The following is an 18,509-nucleotide window of genomic DNA, read 5'->3' on the forward strand; positions in this document are numbered from 1 at the left end:
TAATTTTTTTTTAAACGTCATGAAGCTTCGAAGGAGGCCAGTCATCCCAGACAATCAGAGGATGTGGTCGAGCCCAGGAGCACAGGCAGCACGGTGCCGACAGCCGAAAATGCTCCATGGTGAGCCCTTCGTGTGCCGTGAGTGTCATTAAGCTTCTCTGAGCCCTACCACGTAGATACGATTATCCTCTCCAGTCTGACTCTGGAATCCGGGAGAAAGGCAAGATTGTCTGGTTTACCTCACTCTTAAAAAAAAAAAAAAAAAAAAGTCAGACTGTGCCATAATATTTCCACAGAATGTCCAAATCAAGAGAATGGAATAAATATAGGTTTCTGTAAGCAATTTTATTCACACAGAGAAATGTTGCTTACAGATTTAAACAGTGCCTGGAAAACGTCAACAAAGTAATGGGCATCTTACGAATGTCCGTAAGTATATAATTTTGATACCTTTTGAATTAATAAAAATCAGAAATGTCCCCCAAAAAGTTTAGCAATGTGACAATAAATTAAAAATATAACAGCTGTAGCTACCATCTACTGAATGCTTGCTTTCATCTGAAAATATATATATATATGTATTTAAAAATATTTTTTAAAATAAAAGAGCTTATGAAGTGGCGACCTCTGCACGTCTGAGCCTGGCGACACTTCTCAGATGTCCTTCTTCCCTTCCTTTCGACACGAGCCAGCCTTGGCCGTGTAACTACCGCAACAGTCCCATCAGTTGTAAAATAAAAAAGAAAATTTCGATTATATCCAAGTAGATGTTCAGAGCAGCAAAAACATACTCTTCAGGGTCCAGGTCAGAATGATGGTGCCGCCCTCCCACCATGAGCTGCACGTCCATCACCAGGTACTTAAAGGAAAAAAAGGAGAGTTAGCTATTTAAGTTGTACATTTCTGTCAACTAAGTGTCCTAAACTATCTGGAAAAAAATATTTTAGCATCAATGAATATATTACAAAAAGTTGATTTGTGGTAATATATGTTATTCTTACAGCCTCAACCATTCACGATGCCCCCAAGTTTGTGTTCTGTTAGAGCAAGCGTTTGTTTGTTTGTTTGTTTGTTTGTTTTGTTTGTTTCTTCCTGAAGCTTGGTGGGACCAGATCTGTGAGCTTTCTTTGCTTTCCAAGTCCAGAAAACTTTACACCATTAGTCATGATGTGGATCAGTTGGACTGAACACAAAAATAAACTACAAAATGCCCTGTGTTTGCAATTTCCCACATGTTCTCACCGAGTGAAGAATGAAAATAAAGATGGTTCCCTAATATTTAGATTCACACACAGCAATAATACTGAATTTTTAGAATTTTGGTTTATAGCATTTTCAAACCTTAACAGTGAGGATGGCTTTCTGATGATGTCAGTATTTTCAAAATAGAATGAGGAGAAGAGGAGATTAGTATATGATTAAATAACCCCTCAAATAATCATTTTGGCTTAGCTGCAGTAGGTAAAATTATGAGTTCTTAAACCATCAAGAAAAAAGCCAGGGAGCCCTCTCATCCTCGTGTTTCTTGCAAAGTGACCAGAACTGGGCAGTGTGAGTACATTAGAGCAGGGGTCCCCAAACCCCAGACTGCGGACCAGTACCAGTCCAAGGCTTGTTAGGAAGTGGGCCACATGGGAGGAGGTGAGCGGTGGTGGAGCAAGTGAAGCTTCATCTGTATTTGCAGCCGCTCCCCAGCGCTAGCATCACCGCCTCAGCTCCACCTCAGATCATCAGACATTAGATTCTCATAGGGGCACCGGTCCCTGGTGCCAGAAAGGTTGGAGACTGCTGCTAGAGAGAGGAAAAGCAAGCAAGCAGCTCCTCGCTTCTTCTATCCAAACTCTAGACTAAGAGTTCAGTGCCCTGAGGCAGAGCCCCATCAGACAGATCATAGGTAAATTGGGGCTGAGGGTAAGGGGGTTGAAGTTTCCTTAAAATAATCTACTTTAGAAAAATAGTTCTTTCAATGAAACCTATCCCAAGTGATCCAGGTATTGGCTCTCCCTTGGTTCTGATTCCCATCTGGGCTTTTATAAGAATGAGCAGGAAGGGAGGAAAGAAACAGGAGGAAAGGAATCGGGTAGCCTCACACCAATCCATTACTGACACTGTGTCATGTAACATGGGAACAACCTGGTTGAGGCAGGTGAGCAACTGAGCATCCGAGAGGGGGAAGATCGTGTGAGTGAGCAGAGTGGCGGAGAAGGCAGTCAAAAAGCCGAGGCTGGGAGAGACCAAAGCAGGCGCCTTGCCCGAACCACTGAGTCCCTTCTCTCCATTTTCCCTCCCCGCTCCCTGATTCCAGCAATTTGGGGTAAAGTTTTTTGCTTTTGCCTATGATCCAGCAATCATGCTCCTTGTCATTTACTCAATGGAGTTGAAAACATGTTCACACAAAATTCTACACACAAATGTTTAGAGCAGCTTTACTCCAAACTGCCAAAACTTGGGAGCAACCAAGATGTCCTTCGGGAACTGTGGTACATCCAGAGCATGGAAAATCATTCAGCGCTAAAACAAAATGTGCCATCGAGCCATAAATCTTAAGTGCATATTACTAAGTGAAAGAAGCCAATCTAAAAAGGCTACATACTGTATAATTCCAACTATATGACATTCCAGAAAAGGCAAGACTTGAAGACAGCAAAAAGGTCAATGATTGCCAGGGGTTTGGGATAGAAGAGGGATCAATAGGCAGAGAGTACAGAGGATTTTTAGAGCAGTGAAACCATAATGCTGGAATATATCATTCATTATACATTTATCCAAACCCATAGAATGTACAACAGTATGAGTGAACCTGAATGCAGACTACGGACTTTGGATGATACTGACATGTCAATGTAGCTTTATCCATGTAATAAATGTATCCCTCTGGTGGGCGATGTTAAAAATAGCGGAGGCCATACATGTGTGGGGCAGGGGTATGCAGGAAATCTGTGTACCTTTCTCTAGATTTTGCTGTGAACTTAAAAGTCGTCTAAAAAAATTATAAAAGGAGAAGGAGGAAGAGGCTGCCTGGAGGGCTTTCCAGTGAATTACTGATTCTGTTTGGCTCCAAGCTCAGTACAAGGGCTTAAGGGGTATGTCAATGTATATACCCAATTCTTTGTCAAAGTGATGGAGAAATGGACTTACAAGTGAGAAGACCACAGTTCCAAGTCCTGCATACATTAGATGCAACCACTGCATAAAGAAAGGAAACAATTGTATATTAAGAAGATTGGGAATAATGAAAGGGCTCACTTAAGTCACTGCTCTTAGATAAGGACCTAATATTTCCTAAGAAAGTCAAATCTATGGGGGGATTCATCTTTTTAGAAAACAGTCGGTTAACAACATCACCTCAATTCTATTCGGTAAGCAAATGAAGACTAGCCGTGCATATGCCAAAGAAGCTTCACCAAGTAAATGCTCATGCATGCATCTCGTGCATGATAGGGCAAGCAGAATGTACTAGCTACATTTCACTTTTTTCCCCATCCACATAGCCCTTCTAGAGAATCTGCCCTATCCTCAGTTCTCAGAACAGGTGCCCTGGGAACATGGCGACCCTCACACACCACACCAGAGGTGACTGAGGAGATCTGGAAGACATTCACTCCAACAGCAGTGAAATTCGTCACTGACCAGGAACCTCTTGTATATGACTGGGATCAAACAGATGTGCCAGGCCAGTCAGAAATCAATTCTCAGGACAGAGGGATCCAAGCGGCAAAGGCTGCTGTCTCATTAGCTAGTGTGAGAGCTATTACTATACAAGCAGATGTGACTGATCAACTCAGCCTGAGAGAGGAATTTCCATTCTCGTGAATCCTGGCTCTTCTCCACACCTAGGAGCTCCACTGCCTTCTCTGGGTCTTTGCCTTGAGCTAGTCTGAGCAGAATCTATTCCTTGCAACCAAAACAGCCCTCATCAGCATTTGAGACTGTTCTAAATGCTAAAGTGTTTGGCTCTGTATGGGGAAAGGAAAAGGAAGTGGTCTATAACAACTGAGAGAAACAATAGCATTCACTCTTCAGGGAGAAAAAGCTAATCTTAGAGGGACGAACAGAGCACTCTGCTGAGAAGGGAAGAGTCTTGGTGAAGGATGGAACCAAGAGTCAATGACACAGTGTAGGAGGCACAATGTTTCCGCACTGAACTAATGGTAAAAAAAAAAACCAAAAAAACAAAAAAACAAAAAACACCTGATTGCTTGAGTCTGAAGAATTCGAAATTGCCAAAGTCAAACAAGCATACTTAGGACAGGTTCTGTCAAAGTCTTCAACTTAAATGCATGTGTAAGATTATATTTGGTAGACATGTATGAAAGGATATTTAGAATGGGAACTGGGGCTCTTCTATCTAGGAGGAAACGGTTTCTAATGCACCTATTGTAAAGACCTAGGGAACCCACCTGATAAATATTTGTATTATTACTACCAATATCTGTGCCACCATCGACGATAATAAATGGAGCACTGTGGCCCGTTAAGCCATATCTTTGAGATGGTTTTGGATCTAGCTCTAAAATGCAGATGCTACCTCCCAAGCCATAAGCTGACATGGTCATTCAAAAAGATAAATTAATTCAGGCAGAACTGCTGGTTATATGTCTGAAGATCATGAAGTCAGTCCACTTGTTGCCCAAGAAGTTCTTTGATTCAGCAACTGGACCAAGTTGGCCTTGGGCTGTTAGTCAAACAGCCACAGGCCCCAGGCCAGTCCTCAGTGGACCAGGCCTTGGGTCAGCTCTCTACACGGGGGCCACTGGCAGCCGGACCACAAGGCCGGATCCCATGCCTCTATTTCTCCACCCCTCTGGCCTTGGTCCATGATGCTGCAATGTGGTGGAAGCACCAGGGCCACACAGAACTGGCTTTGATCCCATTTGCTATTGGTGTGAACTCAGGTGACTTATTTAATTTCTTGAGCCTGTGTTTTTTTTTTTTAATCTAGAAAATACATGAGATAGGTACTTTTCAGGAATGTTGTGAGAATTAGATTTTATGCCTACATGAAAAACACATGGGCCTATGTCTGGTATTTAGTAAGAAGTCAATGAATGTATTTAAGTAAAACAAAACAAAACAAAAAAACCTGGAATTGAAAATAAGGAGCCTCCTCTAAGCTGCTGCTGGAAAAGTCCCAACGAGCCCATCTCCCCTCTTCCATCACTTTAAACAAGCAGCGCCTACACATAAGAAGGCATCTGACCCTGTGGGTGGCTTCCCCCCTTCCGCACCACCCGCCTCCCGGCAAGATCCTCTTAGAGAATACCTGTAGTCTAGGGTCCGAGCTCCATCTTCATACCCCAGACCTCCTGTCCATGCAAGCCCCCAACCACACCACAGCAGGGGGCCGCGCAGAGGGGCCTCACAGACCTCTAGCTGCCGGGAGGGAGCGTAACTGACCAAGGGACCTGTGGCTGTGCGTGCAACGTGCCCCGGGGCCATCCTACCCGTCTCGGGCGTTGGCGGGAGCAGAGGACCCTTCCTGGGGAACAGAGGACTACTACACTGTGACGGTCAACTTTAGCTCAAGGACCCCCTGCTGCCCGTGGAGACCTTCCTGAGACATCAGCATGTCTAGAATGTTCCCGCGCGATGTCCTTCCCTCTCCGTCACGTGGGGTCACATTTGCCATCGTGGTCTGACAGCTCTTCCAGCCTTCATCGCTCCCCGCTTCCCTTTGCTCTCACAGACATTTCTCTTATGAACGTCCTCCCGTTTTACACTCATCTCAGTGTCTGCTTCTCAGACGATTCAGGCTAACGCAACCAGCACGTCACTCTAGATTTCTGACACTGCTCTGGGGTTTCCCAATGAGATCCCACTTACATACGATCGTATGAAGAGTAAGAGGATTCCGTACATAATAAGTATGAAGAGTAAAACGAATAGAACTCCATTTAGCAAGGTGAAATCCCACTGAAGAAACACAAACAACACACAAAAAAAAAACAATTCAATTATCACCTATATGGAATTTCAGGATGTTTAGAGATGTATCTTATACCCCACAGACAGAAACTGGCCCATATGCCAACAACTTACCCTGCTCAGTGCCAAGAATCACGGAACTCCATTAGCCCCTAACCCCTGAAAATGCTACATGAAAAGTGTCATAGTGACTGGGACTTGCTTCAGGGGGGGAAGAGGGTAGGAGTATGAATGAAGTAACAGGAGCATGAGTTGATAATTTTTAAAACTTGGTAATGGGTACATGGAGGGTCATTATGTTATTCTATTTTTGTATTTAAATGAAATTTCCCATGTTAAAAAAGCTATATTAAATAAGTTGTATGTAAATGTATATGTAAGTTTGATCATAATTATTCATATTTTTTAAGGCATGTACATAGAATACATTAATGAAATAGACCAAGATGTTAACTGGGTACGTTTATCACATTCGTATGCATGTATTTTAATAACAAATATATACTAAGCTTTCGAAAATTGCTGTTAGTTATTCTTTTGTAATTTTGAAGTTAATATGCCTTTTGGTTTTGCCTTTAAAAAATAGTGTCCAAATCAGCGTGGGGGAGATTAAGATTTTTAAAGAAAGGGGACTATTCATATTTTGGCCTGGAAAATTTTAGATTGTGCAGTAAAAGAAGAGCTTTGGATCCAAGATATTTTCTTGCAAGAGCATTTTTCTAATTCCTTTATTTCCCTCTTCACTCCCTACACTTAACACACCAAAAGCCTAATCCGAAGTCCTACATTACCTGGGGTGGTTCTCAGACCAGCAGCACCAGCACCACCTGGGAAATGCAAACCGTTGGGCCCCACAGGCCACACAAAGCCGCACGTGCAGGGAGGCAGCCCAGCAGTCTGGTTTAATGAGCGTTCCAGGTGATTCTGGTCCTGCTAAAAGTTTGTCCCCAGCTGCGCTTTCAGTACACGTGGCTACTGAGCCCTTGAAACATGGCTAGTCCGAATTGAGATGTGCTAGCAATATAAAATACACACCGGATTTGAAATTTATTTTGAAAAAAAAAACGTAAACTATCTTATTGACATTTTTGTTATATTGACTATTTGTTGAAATGATAATGCTTTGCATGTATTGGGTCAAGTAAAATATGTTATTAAAAATAATTCCACCTGTTACTTTTTGCTTTTTAAATGTGGTTACTAGGAAAGCTGGAAGATGAGGAGGCCATGCAGGTGAGTCCCACAGGACAGCAGAGAACAGGAAGGAGGAGGGCGGAGACTGGGTCAGGAGGGGCAGAGGACCCTGTCTGCACTCTCCCTTATGACAGAAATCTGTTTCAATAACACTTACTTTTGTTTGAAGAGCAAATAAAGTGAGCGATAATGTCACCAGAGCAGTTGCTGCTGTTGCCCATAACACCTCCTCGGCTTTATAGAAACTAAAAACAGAGACTGTGATTATCGTTCACATACATTCGAAGAAAAGAACACACACAAAAAGAAAATGTGTATCAGAGACTTACACTGTTATGGCTCCCAGTAGTAGACCTTGAAGAAGTGTCTAAAAACAAAATTCAAAATAAATCAGAAGCCTGATGACTCCTGAGGTCCAGAATCTGAAGGAGATGACTTGAAGTGTGTGTGTTTGGCAGAATCTGGGAGGCAAGTGAGGATATACACAACCCTAGCACACATGCTACAGGGCAATTAATTACTTAAAAAACAGTAGATTTTTATATTCTCCCTTAATATTCTCCCTAAGATTGACAAGAGAAAACGCTTTTATTAGTAAAAATGTCTTAGGACAGAATAGTAACTTTCAACATATCAAGTGACTTGAATATGTGTTGACTGAGAACATAGAAATCAATGTAAAAAGTTTATCTGTAGACCATATGGTCCTTAATCAAATGAGGCCATCCACACGGAATCATACATTTTATCAGAGCAGGACATGCTATTTCTACTAAGGCTTCACCAGCAGTCTCAGTATTGACCTTTCCCGTGGTGCTTAAGTGAGAATAAAATAGTTCTTCGAACCTCCCCTAGGGGACGAGGATTGAGATTGTCCCAGAACCAGGAGGGGGCTGGAGGGCAGTTATTTGCAGAGCATGAGCTGCACAGGCAGGTAGGTGCTGATCCAGGCTCGGAAAAGGGCTGTACTGGGGCTGCAGTGTTTCCATGGGCCAAATGGAACTAGGTATGGAGCAGCATGGTAGAGAGTGACAACTGCCGAGAGCCAGCAGGAAGTCACCCCAAGGATGAGACCAAGAAAGGCAACGAGGATGTGCCCAGGCCAGCAATCAGGCACCAGGACAGCCGGCAGGACACGTGAGACCTGCAGTGAGCGGTGGCTGCAGGGCCTGGGGACATTCCCCAGCTGCTAGGATGCTTTGTCAGAGGCGAATCTGGAGACTCTGCTGACAGGCAAGAGCCAGAAAAGAATCTACCAGTCTCAAGGAATAGAAATGAGGACGCATTCTAACCGCAGTGCTAGGACTGCTACAAGGGCTTTGAACTTCTCCAGCCGGCCAACGACACACAGGATCGGAGACTGGAAAAGAACTCGGATCCTGAGAGTCCTGGACTGCCTCTCAATTTTTCAAACCCTGCAGGTGCCTGATTCTCTACTTTGTTACATGTGCCAAGTAAGCTGTCTTTATTTCCATTACAGGTTTTTTAAAAAAGTGTATCTATTCCCCCATACACATGATATTTTAATAGTGTTCTTGCCTCCGACCTTCCTCTCAAGATTTTCTTCTTCTACTTGCTCAGTTGCTTCACTTTTCTCTATCTTCAGCAGCACACCAAAGAAGTGTGTGTGTGTGTGTGTGTGTGTGTGTGTGCACGCGCGCACGCGCGTATCTGACAGACAGAATGAAGGGAGAAGGGGGATGGAAGGGAGAGGGAGAGGAATGATTTCAAACAGGAAGCCACCCTTCCTTTTTTGAAGAGTGAGAGTGAATAACAAGAGGCCTTGGCAGTCAAATCTGCCTTAGGGCTTCGAGAGCTCAGGATGTGAGCTCCAGGTGCCAAAATTCTATGGAACAAAAGCTGTCTTCAGTGCACGCTTTCCAATTTCCCTCAACTCCTTTTCTGAAATGATTTTCTCCATATGTTTTCTAACGTAAAGTCTATAAAATATAACTAATTCTTTGTCCCTTGATAATATTTCTTCTCTTGAGCTATTATCTGCTTTTAGACAAACAGCAAATCCTGAGATGAGAGCTTCATCTGAGACCAATAACTTTGATCTCTTCTTGTAATATGCATTAAAACCATTGAAAATTTTAAAATAAAAAATTCAAAAATTTCTGGAAAAATCCCCCTCACCCTACCCCTACCAGCTTTGCTCCAGGAGTCCCAGTATCTTTCTGTTTGCTTTTAGCCCTATCTCTTCCTGAGTGTGGTCTGAGCCAGAAGTGAGAGACCCTACTGCTCACCTGGTTAATGAGCAGGGTCCCCACGCCAGCTAAGAAAGGCTCCTCAATGCTCTGGCAGCTGAAAAAATGCCAAAATATGGGCATCAGAGAGACAGTCTCCTCCAACCTCAGGAGGAAACTATTCTCCCTGATACAGAAATCACACTGGACACTGCCGTGAGTCCTTGCTCGCTTTGACCACCAGGAGGCGCAGATCCAAATCCAGGCTCATTCCACTCAAGTAAATGGACAGGACTATGCGTTTTGTGCACTAATCTAACAACTGGCTTTAATTTCCTACCCTTATTTTTTCTTGCATCATATTTCCTCGCCAATTCATCTTATCTTGTGGGTATAAACTATTTCAAGTCTGATATGAAACCAGATAAATACATACATACATACATACATACATACATACATACATCATATTGAGAGGATGGTCAACAGTGCTTGGGAGGAAATGCAAACTCTCCCAGAAAGAATCATTTGCCGACACACTGACTCACGCTAAGACTGTTATGGATTTTTCCAAAAGGAGCAAACACTATCAGTGAGTTTCGGGGTGACCACTACTTGCAGGGCGCAAGAGATTTGGCCTGACGGGGAAGTGGAAAGAAGAGGAAGGGAACGGGGGAGTGATGCTTCGATACTGCCGAGTCCGTGAGGAGGGGCCCTGAGACCTTCCAGGGAGCTAACCTCTGGGTCGGGATGTGGTAAGTGGTAGAAACTCAGATTTTATTCAAGTTTTTAAACTCTAGGAGCTCCAGGTACCTGCTGAGAGTTGGTGGGATCCTAGAGTCCCTTTGGGCAACACAGAAAGGAACTGGCTGCAGGAAAGGAAGCCACAGGTTTCTGTGGCCCAGAGCCGCACCAATCCACAGAGAAAGGGCCGATGTGGTGAGGCCTTGTGAGTGGAAGCTCCACAAGGAGGCGTTGATGAACCAGGAACAGGGCTATGGATAACCGAGAAGAGCCGAAGACCAGAAGCTCCGCCCAACCCCCAACCCCCAACTCCCTAGCACTGGAAAAGCCCTCCTGGACTGAAATGCAAGGTGGGGAAATAAGGAGAAGCTGAGCTGAGATGGTTTCTGCTCCCAGTGAGACTTGAAATAGAAATAAAATAAATTTTACAAAAATAAAGTTTTGAGTTTGTGAATTAAATGTGGATTCCACTCCATAACAAAATGTTGTTGTGTCTGACACGGACCAGCAATAGTTGGGCTAAGGGTTATGAAATGTAGCCCAGATGTGGGAGTGAGTTCCCCCTGTTGCCTCTCAGAGGCAAGTTTGCCTGCACAAAGCAGGACCCCAGGGTCCCCAAATTCTCCAGCCGCTAAAAGGGTTTGGATACTATCTCCTAAGTAAGTTTATGACTTTGTTACAATCCGAATTCAGCCAAGAGACTGTAATTTCACAAACAATTTCCATCTGTATTATTCCACAGGAAGATTTTCTACAATAAAAAAATGAATTTAATAATATGACCAAAAATACATATTTCAAAGGTGAGCTACAATGGGTGCTAACAAGGTTTACTTACAAATATTCCTAGGAGAATGTAATTCGCAGGCACCTGACGGCGGAGTTTCCCACAGCAAGCAAGTACAATAAGTAGCAAGAAAAATGCTGGCCTGAGGATAATTTAAAGCCATGTGTTATTTGCTTCCAATGATTCTATCATCTGATATAAGTAGATAGAGACATATATCTCATTATATGATAGTATCTAACAGTAAGTATTATAAAGTAAACAAAAATGTGAATTATCACCTTTACCGCTTTTTTTTTTTTAGCTTCTAAAACTAACTTTTCTCATTGCCACCCACAGACAGCTTGTCGGTTCTTTTTTTTTTTTAAATTTTTATTTTGAAACAATTACGGATTCACAAGAAGTTGCAAAAAGACAGAGCAGTACCCTGTACCCTTTAATCGGTTTCCCCCAATGGTAATATCTTTCACATTTATAGTATAATACCAAAACCAATAATTTAATATTATTACTGCAGTGTATATATATATGAAGCAATATCATAGGATCATGACAGAAATCTATAGGTAGATACATGTAACCAGCATCACAATCAAAATTTGGAACTATCCCATCATTAGAACTTCAGCAAAGATCTTCCTCCTGCCATCCTTTTATGGTCACATACACATGTGCGCTCGTGCGCACGCGCGCGCGCGCACACACACACACACACACACACACACCTCCTGGCAACCACTAAGTTGCTTGTTTTTCATTTCTATAATTTTGTCATTTCAAGAATGTTATATCTTTACCTAGCTTGTAATGAACCTTGATCAATAGCTAGTAGAACCACTTTTTATTAAATCCAATAATACTTACAATAGTGCATAGGTGAACCAAGCATTCGCGAGCACCCAAGCTTTTAAATCCATCCTAGTTTTTTAAAAATATAATAGTTTTAAACAATAAGGAGTTAATTTTGCTAACTAATATTTAAGTAAAAGAAAAACAATCTTATGAGAAGGGGAAACTCTAAATGACTGATAATGACAGAGAATGAAACAATGAAACATACAACTGTATCTTTCTTCTTAAAATAGATTCATAAAAAGAAGTAGTCATAAGTTATAAGTCAAATTTGGATAAATGCAAATGTCCTAGTGAACTTTTCATTTTAAAAAATACAGGGAATGACATGTGTTCAAAGCAAAAGAAATCAACTTCTCATATATTTGTTTATAAATATTTTCATAGGATGGTTTTAACCAGTGATGGATCAGATAGTCCCTGAAATAATTTCTACATTTAACAGGATTCCAGCCTCGAAGACCTCCATAATTTCACCTTTTTTTCCTTTATTCAGTTTTATTTGTGGAAGTAGCTCAAGGGAAATAAAAAAGAAAAGTGCTAAAAATAAGAGTAAGAAAAATTTTTCTTGGCTTAGGACGTTGAAATAAAACTTTAGAAACCCACTAACACCTTGGTCTAGGAGTTGCCTCAAAAAAACAAAGCTATAGAAATAGTGTATCCTATGAATGATTAAGAAAAAGTAGTTTTTTAACGATCAAAATTAAATCAAGCTGATTCAATAAGAATTAATGTGCACAACTTAATATTTAATTTCCATCGAGTATAAAGACCTACCAGAAAAGAAACAGGCTGATAATTGCCCCAGTGGCCACCAACTGAGCTGACAGGAGAAGGAACACTTTTATAATAAAACCTGAGGAGACAATAATGAGGAAATATTATTTTTGTGACAATGTTCAAAAGTAAAAATATAAGTATAATTACCTATTTTTGACACTTAACAAGAAATTTTTCCTCTGATTTTTTGAGGACTGGAAAGAGGGTGCTAATTTAGAGTTAGCCAATTAGATATTGACTAAATAATGACAGAAATAGAACTTGTAGGAAATAGTCTGAATTGTTGGAGGTTTGTTTTTTTTTTTTTTTTTTTTTTTTTTTTTTTTTTTTTTTTTAGATATGAGGGTTTATTCATGAAAGTCACTCAATTGTAAAGATGAATTCAGGGATTTAATTCCTTATGATGCACACCCTGTCCTCTTTAGGCCCCAAAGTGATATGAAAGTTGTGGAATGTCACAGGCCCATCTTTAGGGATCCAGCCACACCTGTTCACAGGATGCAGCAGACCCCAGCCTCAGGGACAGCTGGTAGAGAGGGCACTTCCCCCTTGGGTGTGGAGGGAGTTAGCAGAGCTTTTCTACTGGTTTCCTCTCTGGCCCACCTGCCATTAGCCACTCACTTGCCTCCTACCTATGCATAGACTAGCTAAGCTGACGAATTATTAGTAAGACCAAGGAGTTCCCCGTGAACAGCATACCAAGGCAGAGCACAGAGTATGCTGGAGCCTCTTTTTGCTTACTTCCTACTGCACGGGTTTTCCTGGGCCCTCTGAATATGGTGTTGGTAATGACAGTTACTGTTTTGTGGCTTTATGACAATTTTAAAAGAAAAAAATGAAACAGTGCTACATAAGATTGATGTATAGAATCGTAACTGTATCCTGAGTGGTTTCTGTGCACAGAAAGTGTGACAACAGAGAAATGGGACTGACCTATGTTAATGAAAACACAAAAACATATATACCCAAATGTGTGCTGCCTACATTAAAATACTCATTTAGTAACATTAATTTCACATCTACTACATATAGGGACTGTGAGAGAATAAGTATTAAATGTGGCCCAGCCTCATAAGACTAGACTTGTACGTCAATGGAATAGAATTCAAAGTCCAGAAATAATCTCTTACATTATGGCCAATTGATTTTTAAAAAATATGCTAGAACAATTCAATGGAGAAAGAGTAGTCTTTTCAACAAATGTTGCTGGGACAACCAGACATGTACATACAAAAAGATGAATCTGGATCCCTTCTTCATGTCATACATATACAAAAATTAATTAGTTAAAAATGGAACATAGATATAAACATAAATAAAACTCTTGGAAGGACGCACAGGTATAAATCATTGTGAGCATGGATCAAGCAATGATTTTTTTTTTTAAGGTATGGCACCTAAAATACCAGCGAAGAAGGAAATAAACAGATAAATTGGATTTCATCAACAGCGAAAGCTTGTGCTTTAAATGATAGCATCAAGAAAATAAAACAAAGCCCTAAAACTGGGTGAAAAAAATTGCAAATCATGTATCTGATAAGGACTTGTATCTAGAAGAATTCTTACAATTCAGTAACAAGACAAATACCAATTAAAAATGGGCAAAGCTGGAGTAGCTGGTGCCTGCCGCACTAACACTGACACTGGGCTTGGCCACATGACACGAGTTGCCCAGTGAGAAGTTAGCATGTGGGCTTCAACAGAGGATTGATAAATGGCTTGCACATTGGGGCTTGTCCACCTGGTGTACTTCTTGGGATCCGGCTGCCGTGTGATGAGAAGTCAAGCCAAAGATGAAATCTAAAAACCAACACCAACTGCCAGCCACGCCAAGGAGTCATAATGGTCGTTGCAGTATCAGCCGCCATCTCATTAAAACTGCATGCGAGCCTCCAATCAGGACTAGCATAAGAACTGCCCAACTGAGCCCAGTCAACCCACAAAATCGTGAGAGCTTATATAATGACTGGTGTTTTTTTTTTTTTTAAAGTAGGCAAAGGGTTCAAATAGACAATTCTTCAAAGAGATAGGCAAATGGCCAATAAGCATATGAAAGGATGCTCAGCATCATTAGTCATTAAGGAAATGCAAATCAAAACTACAGTGAGATATCACTTCACACACACTATAATGGCTACAATAAAAAAGACAGACAATAACAAGTTTTGATAAGGATGTGGAGAAACTGAAAACCTCATACATTGCTGGCTGGAATGTAAAATGGTGCAGCCACTTTGGAAAAATTTGGCAGTTCCACAAAACATTAAACATAAAGTTACCATATGGCTTAGCAATTTCTAGGTACTTACAAAAGAGAAATGAAGACACATGTTCATACAAAAATTCGTATACAAAAGTTGATCATAGCATTATTCATAATAACAAAATAATGGAAACAACCCAAATGTCTGTCAACTGGGGAATGAATAAACAAAATGCTTTCTATCCAGGCAATGGAATATTATACAGCCATAAAGAAGGAATGAAGTACTGACACATGCAACAATGTGGGTGAACCTTGAAAACATTATGCTGGTGAAAGAAGGCAGTCACAAAAGACCACATATTATATGATTCCATATAGAATAGGCAAATCCATAGAGAAAAACAGTAGATTAGTGGTTGGCAGAGACAGGGAAGAGGAAGAAATGGGGAGTGACTCCTAATTAGTATGGGTTTCTCTTTGTGGCAATGTTTGTACAACTGTGTAAATATACTAAAATCATCGAACTGTACACTTAAAAGGGGTGAATTTTATGATATGTGAATTATATCTCTATAAAGCTGTTTTTAAAAAATAAAGTCTCCTAGCCCCATAACTCTTAATTCATTACTTGCTATACTTGTGTTCCCATAACACTTTCCTCTTTTAATATACGATATAATTTTTAACTGCAGAGGATGCAGATACAAACAACTAACTCCAATAGTGGTGAGGAGGCTTTACATGTTTTAATTACAGCCTCTTAAGCCTCAGTTCCTCATCTGTGAAATGGCATTACGATGGTTTCATTTACGGGGTCATTGTAGGGACCAAATGTAACAATGTTCCCCTTGTGCTACACCTAGTGATAAAAGATTGGCACCTGTGGCAGAGGTGGCTAGCTGTGTAGTGACTTCCATTCTCCTTGACTTCCTCATTATCCAACCCAGATCTTGTCAAAAGGTGGCAATGGGACTAACTGAAAAACTACAGATGGGGGTGGCCATGTGGTCCAGGTAGGGTCAATGACATGTAATTGGAAACTCTCAGGTGTGGTTCCGGGGAAAGCCTCTAAAAAGAGGTCAGATCTGGAGGATTCTCAGGACATCTATCCATGAATGGCACCCCCTGGTTTTGTCAGGGCAGCACACCAGACTTGGTCTTTTCCTGTCTGGAAGGCTAGAGCTCCAGAAGACATCTTTCTAGCCACAAGATGGAGGATGAGGGCCACAGGGAGGCAGCAATGGGATTCAAAGCTGATAGTCCACCTTCAAGCTGTCTAAGCCCTCAGAAGGCCTAATCGTGACAGAGTGGTCATGGGAACCTGTGGCATTGCCTTGAATTGCCTACCTTCGAACTTCATATTTCATGAAAGAAAAAAGTCAATTTACTTAAGGCACAGTTTTTTAGGTTTCTGTCATTCACAGCTGAATGTATTTCCTATACTGAATTAATATCTAGGGCACTGAATTAATATTCTTTAAAACTTAAGTAGATATTATGAAACTACAAATATATGTAGGTAAAAACATTCTACGATCAATGACTAATTCATATTTCCTAAGAAAACCACAAGTTTTTCACTATAATGTGTTAATTGTGAACTTATGAATGCCCTGGACAACTTGGGGGCCATCTATTATAGCAGCCCTACAACCATGTTTTATGGTAAAGCATGACTGGGAAAAACTAAAAGCAAATTCAATCTTTCTGACAATCTACTCAGTGGAAACATTTTAAAAGGACATTTGCTTTTCTCTCCCAAAAAGATAATTTCTTTATTCTCACCTCTGCGAACAGATGCGTCTGAGAATGGGTTGGCTAAAGTACTGCTGTCATTGGGAGAGGTCTCATCTGAAATTTGTACCACGAAGATATCCTCTTGCTCACTAGCCTTTGAATGTGGTTCCCCATGAGTTTGCTGTTGCCCAAGTGAAGGTGAAGTATTGGAGGACCTTTTAGATTTGCTCTGGACGTTATCATCTGCTGCCTTCCGGATCAGATGTTGATGATCTCCAGCACTAAGGTCTATTGGTTCACTGACCCCCAAGTCCATTTTCCTGGAGGGGGAAAATTGTTATTCAGGTCCTTATGATCATACCACTACAACTGTAGCATCCTCATAACATTTAAATGATTTTTCCTTAATTTTAATTCCCTTGGTTCAGCAGTCACCGAGTCAGTGGTTAATAAATATTTGTCTAATGAATGATGAACAAATATTTTTAAGATGAGGCCTATAGAGTAAAATTACTTGCATTCTATTATGAAATTAATATGTTTATAAATTCATTCAGCAAGGAATTATGTGCCAAGTATGGAGCTGCTCTCACCAACCCCTCTCTCAGAAAGCTTACATTTTGGAAGAGAAGATAACTAAACAAATAATAATATAATCAGGGCCAGGAACAATGGAGGATGATATGTGAGCCCCTAAGAAAGTCTGGAGGAAGATGCAAGGCATAGGAGAGGTTACCAAAAGCTTCCAGAAAAAGTGGGATTTAAGCCAAGGGTACAAGATGAGTATGAGTTAGTCAGGTGAAGAGGTGGGGAAAGGTTTTCCCAGGCAGAGGAATCAACCTGGATCAGGACTTGACAAAGCAGAGATGGCAGGTTCCAGAAACTAAAAGAAGTTCATGTGGCGAGAGCAGGGAGTTCAAAGGGGAAAGCAGAATGATGTTAAGCAGAGGAGTAAGGGGGCAGGTCACTGAGGGCCTGGCACGCCGAACTCATCCTGAAGGCCATGGCTGTGGTAGGGTGGATAATGGTCCCCCAAAGAGCCACATTCTAATTTCTGGAAACTGTGAAAGGAAAGTTGCAGATGTGATTAAGTTAAGGACTTTGAGGTGGGATTATCTGAGTAAGCCCAATAGAATCACAAGTGTCCTTATAACTATATTTAAAAGGGGGAGGCAGGAAGATCAGAGTCTGAGTTGGAGATGTGACAACAGAAGCCGAGGTCAGAGCAATAGTTGTTGTCTTTTAAGATGGCAGAAGAGACCATGAGCTGAGAAATGCAGGAGGCTTCTCAAAATTGTAAAAAGCAAGGAAATATTCTCCCCTCAAGCCTCCAGAAAGGAATGCAGCCCTGCTGACACCTTGATTTTAGCACAGTAAATCTGATTTGGGACTTCTGACTTCCAGATAATAAATGTGCGCTGTATTAAGGCATTACGTTCGTAGTAATTTGTTCCAGCAGCAGTAAGTAACTATTAGAACCGGGAATCACTGAAGGTTTGCCAGCAAGGGCCACAGGGATCTGACTAGAAAGATCTCACAATGTGGAGAATGAGCTAGAGTAAGGAAAAGTGGAAGCAAAGGGACCAGAAACCCAGAGAAGAGATTGTGGTGGGCTCTGACACAGTGCTTTGCAGCAGAAAGCAGTTCTTAGAAAACTAGTACTCAGTGGACCAAAATTGGCAAAAGAGGGGCCCCCAATCACCTTGTGGAGACGAGAAGACTCAGCAAGCCACTGCTGCTGGCCTCCTGTCCCACAAAGAGAGCCATGGGAGAGTTCAGAAAGGACATTGCTGAGATGGCAAGGGTTTAGACAAACTGAGGGCCAACTGAGAATGTTTGTAAATAGATCTGAACAAAGTATCATGACCTTGTTTTGTAAAGATATTCCTTCTCTCCAAACTAAATTTTTACAAAATTCATTGGGATTTTTTTTTCAGTACTTAAAAATGTGAAAGTAATCAAAAAAAATTGAAAGAGAAGAATTATGCTATATCATTAAAAGTGTGGTGCTAGTGTAGCAATAGACAAATGAATCAAAGGGATGGAAGAGATTCAAGAAATAGATTTGTGTATATATGAGAATTTAATATTTGATA

The 18,509-nt window shown here is 41.2% G+C and overlaps 1 protein-coding gene across 1 annotated transcript; it reads right to left on the reverse strand.

The window, feature by feature from the left end:
* Positions 1-705: 705 nt before the first annotated feature.
* TMBIM7P lies at positions 706-16,772 on the reverse strand. The gene is given in 10 exon segments (XM_016161283.2): positions 706-858; positions 3,138-3,185; positions 5,823-5,912; positions 7,276-7,363; positions 7,448-7,485; positions 10,890-10,980; positions 11,703-11,756; positions 12,468-12,546; positions 16,462-16,735; positions 16,737-16,772. Coding segments are annotated over 10 exon segments (951 nt in total).
* Between the last annotated feature and the right edge of the window lie 1,737 nt (positions 16,773-18,509).

The sequence above is a fragment of the Rousettus aegyptiacus genome, unplaced genomic scaffold, assembly GCF_014176215.1.
Source record: "Rousettus aegyptiacus isolate mRouAeg1 unplaced genomic scaffold, mRouAeg1.p scaffold_m13_p_13, whole genome shotgun sequence".
NCBI lineage: Eukaryota > Metazoa > Chordata > Mammalia > Chiroptera > Pteropodidae > Rousettus > Rousettus aegyptiacus.